The 8,334-nt window shown below is 37.1% G+C and overlaps 2 protein-coding genes across 2 annotated transcripts; one reads left to right on the forward strand and one right to left on the reverse strand.

Moving 5' to 3' along the window:
• The first annotated feature begins 299 nt into the window (after window positions 1-299).
• Window positions 300-1,160, forward strand: LOC122507315. The gene has a single exon (XM_043619941.1). It carries the CDS (start codon window positions 300-302, stop codon window positions 1,158-1,160), a length of 861 nt encoding a protein of 286 aa, XP_043475876.1.
• A 2,040-nt stretch (window positions 1,161-3,200) lies between these two features.
• Window positions 3,201-3,932, reverse strand: LOC122507316. Its single transcript, XM_043619942.1, has one exon. The coding sequence runs from the start codon at window positions 3,930-3,932 to the stop codon at window positions 3,201-3,203; it is 732 nt and encodes a 243-aa protein (XP_043475877.1).
• Between the last annotated feature and the right edge of the window lie 4,402 nt (window positions 3,933-8,334).

Below are 8,334 nucleotides of genomic sequence, written 5' to 3' on the forward strand. Positions count from 1 at the left end.
TATCTTTGTCAAACATATGCCCGCGTTCCTAAACATTTGGTACGTGATAATGTTAATTTACTAGTTCTTTTTCGTCAAGATGAGAAAAATTTAAGGCATGTTTATGATGATCATGTTAATACTGACATGACATTTAATCAATTTCGAGAACTATGTTCAACATGTTGGAATTCAGACAAATATGGATTTGTAGTAATTGATAAGGATTCTGATTTAAATGATGGAAGGTATAGAAAAGGATTTGATAGCTTTGTAACACTATAAATATAGGATCATCCCTAAAATATTGTTAGTTCAATATGAAACCTTGTAATAATAACATGTTTCATAAAGAAAAGGAATATCTTCATCAAATTGCTAAAGCTAGCGAGGCAATTAGGCGAAAACATCGTATGTTAAAATTAGGAAAAGAAGAAGCTGAAAATGTGCTGACTGAAACTTTTAAACCGATAGTTCAACCCTTACAAAAAATTATTAACTTGACAGACACTGAACATGAAAATATCAAGATTGAAAAGAAAGAGCAGAAGATGGATGATAGCATATACTTTGAAAGTGAAACTGAAAAATCTCCAGATGATGATAAAATAAGTAATAAATTTCTATACTTATTAAATCATAATAGAAAGCAATGTTTAGATTCAACATACGGCATACGTAAGCTAAGTGATGGATCACTTATGATTGGTGATTCACCAATAACTCTTGAAGATCAGCATGTAAAAATTGGTAATAAACGATATCTTCAAACGCTTGGATTACTTGAACTTTTATTTAAAAGTAAACCTACTACATCGCTTATAAGTGAAGATGATGAAAGAAACTATAAAGAGATTCTGATTGCTACTAATGCACACAAAAAGAAGTATAGTTCCTCTGAATCTATACGTACGGATAAGAGTTACAAGTATTTGAATTTTATATCTCAATTCTTCCCTCGAACACCTACCAAACGGTCATCTGTAAGCGGTAGTTCATTACCTAAATTTATGATTACAAACAAAAATTTTCAACGAGAATATATCTATTGGGATGATCCAAATGAGTTGGTTGACCGTCTTAGACTATTAATGGCTTCTCAAGCTGCTGGAAATCCTAGTCACAATAATGAAATCATGTCTATCATTGAGGAACTACGTGAAGCTAAAATTATATATTAAGATGTGTTTTAGCAAATATCATTCATTTCAACAATGAGCATTGACGTGTTCGGACATCCTCTCAATCAAAGAGGAACAGCAAGACGAGGGCCTCCTGGAGTTGGTTTTAAACTTAATTCTCAAGGTAACTTTGACGTTGAAGGAAGAAAACTCTCTAATCTTGCTAACGCTGAAGAAGAAAACGACGCTGTCAATTTAAAACTTGTACGACATATGATAAAACACGAAGTGCGTTTATTGTATGAAGCTAGTGCCTCACTTAGATCAGAGGTGGACAATAACAACTTATTTTTAAAAGTTCTTGAAGACTTTATTACAGAAAAAATAAAAAATTTTGAAAAAGATATAAATCAAGACTTATCTTATCGAACAGCTGAAATTATTAGTGAATTGGATACTCGCTTAAGTGCTCTCGAGAATGAACAACAAAAAATTAACAGTAGTGAATGAACTTCATACCCAGGCTAGAAAAAATTATCCTCGACGGCGAGTTGAAATGCGTGATATTGATGAGACATGGCAAGCAGATTTAGTAGAAATGATACCTTATTCAAGAATAGATAAAGGTTTCAAGTATTTACTAACAGTTATAGACATATTTTCGAAATATGCTTGGGCTGTTCCAGTAAAAAGTAAAAATGGAAAAGATGTTTCTCATGCAATGCAATCTATATTTGCTAAAAAACGCATACCAAAAAACTTGCATAGTGACAAAGGAAAAGAATTCTATAACTCACAATTTGAAGCATTAATGAAAAAGCATAAAATAAATTTTTACTCAACATACAGTAATATGAAAGCTTCCATTGTTGAACGGTTTAATCGAACACTAAAAAGAAAAATGTGGATGCAATTTAGTTTACGAGGAAACTACAAGTGGTATGATATATTGCCTACTCTTATTTCCAACTACAATAATACCAAACATAGAACAATTGGAATGAAGCCTAAAGATGTTACTTCAGAAGACGTTGAAATTTTAAAAGAAAGGATCTCTAAACTGAGAAAAATTCCTTTAAGACGACCAAAGTATAAAATTGGTGACAAAGTTCGAGTAAGCAAATATAAAAACGTTTTCGAGAAAGGATATACACCCAATTGGACAACAGAAATATTCACCGTGGATCAAGTTGTATCAACTCAACCAGTGACTTACAAGCTCAAGGATTACCAGGATCAACCCATCAGCGGAGGATTTTATGAAGAGGAACTTCTTAAAGTAAAATATTCAGATATTTATCTTGTGGAAAAAATTCTCAAGACACGTGGAAACAAAGTTCTTGTCAAATGGCTTGGCTTTGATAATTCTCACAATACGTGGGAAGATAAAGCAAATGTATAATCTATTATTCGCAAATCGCCCCCAGTAACTTAACGCAAATGTCAATCAACCAGCAAATCAATCAAAGATTAATGTTAGCGTAGAACCTCTCTATAAATCAAAACTACTTCCAACAACAGACCTTTACACTGCCAGTGCCAAATTTAATTAACATTAAATCAATAATGAATCATTAATGAATCAACAATGAATCAATAATGAATCAACAATGAATCATTAATGAATCAACAATGAATCATTAATGAATCAATAATGAATCAATAATGAATCAATAATGAATCAACAATGAATCAATATTAAATCAGTTGGCACTGGCATTGTAAAGGTCTGCTGTTGGAAGTAGTTTTGATTTATAAAGAGATTCTACGCTAACATTAATCTTTGATTGCTTTGCTGGCTGATGGGCATTTGCGTTAAGTTACTAGGGGCGATTTGCACATTTAAATTATATTACATTAATATAAGTTTTAATCATGTTATTATGTATATATGGAAGGATTTTTTAAATAAAAACACATGGAAATTGTATATAATTGCATTATTTATTAACAAACCTTTTATTTTTTTTTACAATCATATTTTACAAAATCATTCGTCGATTTTAGGGATCGCATAATGTCCCCACGGTAGAGTGTCAGTACTCCCCGGTAACAAATATCGTTTGTCGTCTTGCGGACTTAAGGCTACTTTTATCTGTTTTACAGTTTCGACATTGTGTAACCGCGATCTAATGTTATATGCGTTCGAGTTTGAATGTCAAAATATCTCAGACATTTTACATAATCATCAAAGTGAATACTCTTTTTAACAACGCCGGATTTAATGCCTTTAGCTTTTTTAATAAAATCTTGACCTTCAACCCGTACGCTGTACATCTTACTCCGCAAGCCAACAAATTCGGTAACGATCTTGCCGTTACATTCGTCTTTCATTAGACCGAGAATCTTTTTGTTGGCTTGCGGAATGCCGTATACGTTGTTTGCGGGATAGTCTGACGTATCGAACTTTTGAATGTCATTTTTCATGTCATTGTAGATATCTTTACATTTAATTTCGTAGATTAGACTGTCTGTATCGGTATACATCAGTTTACAATTGTCGCCGTATTTTTTTAACATATACCCGTAGTGAAAATCGTAGATTAGCGTTTTGGATACATCAAGCACACTTAACCCCACATAGATTGGTTTGTTGAATAGTACCTCGGTTTTACGCAGTTCAATGGCAACCAGATTTTCGTCGAATATCGCTCGACTATGGAAATTCGGGCGAGAAATAAGGGCTTCAGCTCCATAGCGGCCAAACCATTGGGTGACAAGCTTAATGTCGACATGTTTACGGACATTTTCCATTGTTTTACCGTATACCGCATTGTTCATGAGCTTGAACAAATTTTTCTCGAACTCATTCTTGGCGTTGGTTCGCATCATCGTATTATAGTCTATATATGGTTTAAGCCATGTTGATTGCTTAAACTGTAAGACTCGATGAATTTTAACAAGCTTAATGCCGTTGGCGACAACTTGTTTTAAAGTGCGGTAGTGGATCACATATTTTTTCTTTTGGTTGGAGAGTTGTTAATAATTTCTCCTGTTTCGAGAGGGGTGGTTTCGCATTTTCTGCGCAAAATGGCATATCTTTGTGAGTATCGTGGAGATTTTCAGGATACTCCAAGTCAACTTCGAGTATGTACCCAACAGGTGAATCGTCAGGCACATTAAAATCGAAGGAGTTGTCGACATTATCAACCCATTTGAAGCCGCCATAAGGGAGCGCTTGAGCCATTGCCCAGCCATATAGATTATTGGCATCGAAGTACATAATATAGCTTGTATCTTCATTTTTGTCAAATTTCTCCATATACGGATTATTTGCTTTAGTATATCGGTTGCAACATTGGCTAATGCCACCTCTAATACCAGACTCAACAAACATAATCATATCGATATCGGTTATTAGTTGCAATCCTATGCTCGTGTACTTGAGCATAGCATCCCAAGTTAATCCGGGGGTTGTGTAGTAGTGGGCAGGATCTAAACCATACGCTTTTACACATTCTACTCAGAAATTTTCAAAGACGTCCGCAAGTAACAATACATCGGTTTTCATATACAAATGGACATAGTCATATAGATTTTTACAGTCAAACTCGGTCCCATACATTTTGCGCATGCGCATACTCGTCATCAGAAATACCGGCATCATAAAGCGTACTATAAAATTTCTCGATCGGGGGCAATTCTGTCTCATCTAACTTACTTTTCGAGTCAAAGTACTCATAAGGGAATACACCCTTGCGCGTCAATAATTTAATTTTTTCCGGATCTGTCACCGTACTGGCAAAAACGGAGTTGACGATTTTGTACTCGTCTAGGTACGATGCGAGTTTCTCTAGGGATGCTGCCATAAATCGCAATGAGTCAATGAATCGAAATTTGACCTCACTCCCCTTGACATGTTTAGTAAAAGAGATATACTTCTCTTTGTTAATGGGGAGGAGGTCAATTTTTCCTTCAAAGCTCGTCGAAATCGCGTGAATTATAAAATGGGCGTCATAGCCACTTAGGTTGTGAAATACTACGGGGATCGTTTGACAATCTTGATAGTTTAGATTGCACGATTCATGGGCAGCACCCCTATATTTGCCAGTAAGGTGACAGTGATCGCGGACTTTCTTTTCGCTTGCCGGTATTTTCTGATGACAAATGTGACAGATTGTCGCTCGCTTAAAATCATTGATTTCTTGAGGAGTTAATGCAGTCATCGGTAACGGATTTTTAAAATTTTATTCATTTTCTCTGCAATCTGCTTTAACTCCTCAGCAAACCATTTCGCAGGGTCAGATTCATTTTTCGGACACGGTACATATATACATAATGATTCGTCGTAGCTACATTTGATATAATATCCGATGCTTAACAATTTGTGACGCTGGAAGACTTCAGTCTTACTTAAATTGTCTACATCTTCATCCGCTGGAAGAAGTAGACTTTCACAGTCGGCGTAAATTACATATGGCACCTTTTCTTTGTTCTTAAAATTTTTAAATGTGATCAGACTCTTGTCAGGCGTCGGTAATTTAATTTTACACTCATTCATTTTTTTACAATTTTCGAGATGTACATTCAGTCTATCTACAGATGAAAAGTAGTGTAAGCATCTGTCACAGATATGTTTTTTACATTTCTTTTTAGATAATTGTTTCGATACAAGTCGCGATAGATCTTTTATCCATACATAATGAAAATTCATAAAATCACCTTCATCACATATTACATTCTCTTCAACACTCTCATCTGCATACATGTCAGCTACGTATAAGAGATTCACATGTTTATCTCTTTTTTCAGCAGAGAGATGAAGGGGATGTGTTGTAAAGTCCCCATAATATTTTGATAAACCATAGACGTTAATCGAAATATTATTTAACTTTTCAAATTTTGAGACATTTTTCAACGTTACTGGGAAATCTATACCGTCAAAATTTAACTCATTTTCAAATTCTTTATAATTCGAAACTCGATCATTTCTCACTACATTTGGGTGTAAGGCTGAGAGTACCGCCCACTTAAAACACTCATTATCTTTGTTTTGCACGTTAATACAGGCTTGTTTTCTTTTAATTTGTGAGGGTAGATCAATGTATGAGCTCGCACGCATCGGATTATACTTATTTACATTGATTTCAAGCTTTATAATTGACTGTAGGTTCCAATTTGAACCTTTGGCGTAAAACTCTTCAACACTATGTAGAATCGGCTGTTTAATGTACTGCTCGAACCAATCATCTAAAAGGGTCGTAGGGAAGATGTTGTTGGCCTTGGTTCCAAAAGGAATCGGCTTTACAACTTCTTTGTCATTCTCCACCCTCTTGAAGTTTGCGATGAGTACGCCGTACACGACGATGGGTCCATTCTTATTTAAAGCACCTCTAATATGGTCTTGAAACAGTGTGGACCCATCGTCTAAAAACGCGCTTATATCAATGTGTACAAGATTTAGAATCACATTAGTGTACAGTCTACACGCAAACGCACTCTCAACATTCTTCCCAGCGCACACGTTTATTTATATCTGGATCAACCGATTCCAGCGCCATCTACAATATGGGACTCAAATAATGCGCGAAGTCCTAATGATGGATTGTAGAATGCTCACACATCTTTTCTTTTGATGTGTAAAGTACATCGACTTGAGAATGCTCGATAACACGTTTTCTGTTGTGAGCATTCTACAATCCATCTCCCAACGAATGAACGTCTTAAATTGACGTCGTCTAAAAGAGGAATCAACTCTAGAGCCTCCTGGATGAGAGTAATAGTTACGTCACTCTCGTCGAGAATAGTACCGTAATTCGGATACTTACGTGGTGGTCCATCGGTGGTCGTCGCCTTCCGCTTCATCTCTGCACCTGAAATTACACTTACAACTACCAAAAAAGAATAAAGAACACACTTACAAGCTAACAAAAGAACACACTTAAAAACCTAAAAAAGCAAAACTTACCAACCTACAAAAGAATGAACTTACAAACTAACAAAAGAATGAACTTACAAACTAAATACTTATACTAACAAAACGAACTTACAAATTAAAAAACTTAACCTACAAACCATACAAAGTAAATGCAATCAACACAGTAAATGTAACAAAAAAGACAGTAAATATAACAAAAAAGACAGTAAATATAACAAAAAGACAATTAGTAAGGGCAAGGGGAATCTGCTGATGCTGCTGTTGGAACCGCTGAATCTAGTGAACAGAACAGCTACTGACTAAACTCGCCAAAATCCCTGAATATATACCCCGAAATCCCCACTCCCTACCTTTCACGCATGCGCACTAGAACCATTACCCTCACTCCAACCTATCAAGCATACCCTACTCTTAAATTTTACCCCACCTATTCACGCATGCGCAACACTCTTACTCTAACGCAGTCGTAACAATTTCTATACAGGATACGCAAAATAAATATACTAATTACAAAAAAAATAAAAAATTTATTGATTATTAAAAATAAAATTCAGAGTTAAATTTAAAGTTACGCGCCGCCGTCGATGGCAGCGACGCCGACCGTGAGCGGGCGGTGGCTGCGCCTCTGGTGGAGGTCCCGCCGGCTCTCTCTCCTCTACCCTGGGCTCGGGAGGACTGCGCCATGGGTATCGGTGACCTACACCGTGGCGGACTTCCTGGCGGGGTTGTAGGCAACCATTCCACCGGTGTAGGCGACTGGGTGGAGTCCCAACTGAATGAAGGGTGGGGGAGGACTCCGGTTCTCTCTTTGGTTGAGGTGTCGTGGACCTGGACAGTGGTGTCGGCGGCCTCTCCACAGCATCCACGGCGGTGAAAATGGACGCCACTGGAGTGCCATCTGATGCAGAGGTGACAGCTCTGGCGACGGAGGTTGACGTTGGCAGAACCCTCTGGGGTGGTGACCCTGGTGGTGTTTTGGCCAGCGGTACTTCGTTACCTTCATTCTGTAACTAAAGAAAGTATACTGTACTATACTATTTATAGTATATTTTATACTTACATTGTACATGGAGACCTTCCTCATGGTGCACTCGTAGCAGTTACAGCTCTCCATCGTCGAGCGCTCTATGCTCTCCGCCGATCTGGAATGGAGCAGAGAGCCATGGGCGGGGCATTCACCCACCTTGCACCATTTTACATTTAGTCAATGTAAAATGGCGCCAGAGGGGGGTGAAAATTACTCCGCCCAATGGCATCTCTGGAATGAGCTAATTCTCCTGCGTGCTCGCCCCTCGTAGGTATCTCTCCCCGGACTAAGCGGTCCCCCATACGCGCGTCCCAAACGGTGCTAATATG

The sequence above is a fragment of the Leptopilina heterotoma genome, unplaced genomic scaffold (genome assembly GCF_015476425.1).
Source record: "Leptopilina heterotoma isolate Lh14 unplaced genomic scaffold, ASM1547642v1 Lhet_46, whole genome shotgun sequence".
In the NCBI taxonomy this organism is placed as follows: Eukaryota; Metazoa; Arthropoda; class Insecta; order Hymenoptera; family Figitidae; genus Leptopilina; species Leptopilina heterotoma.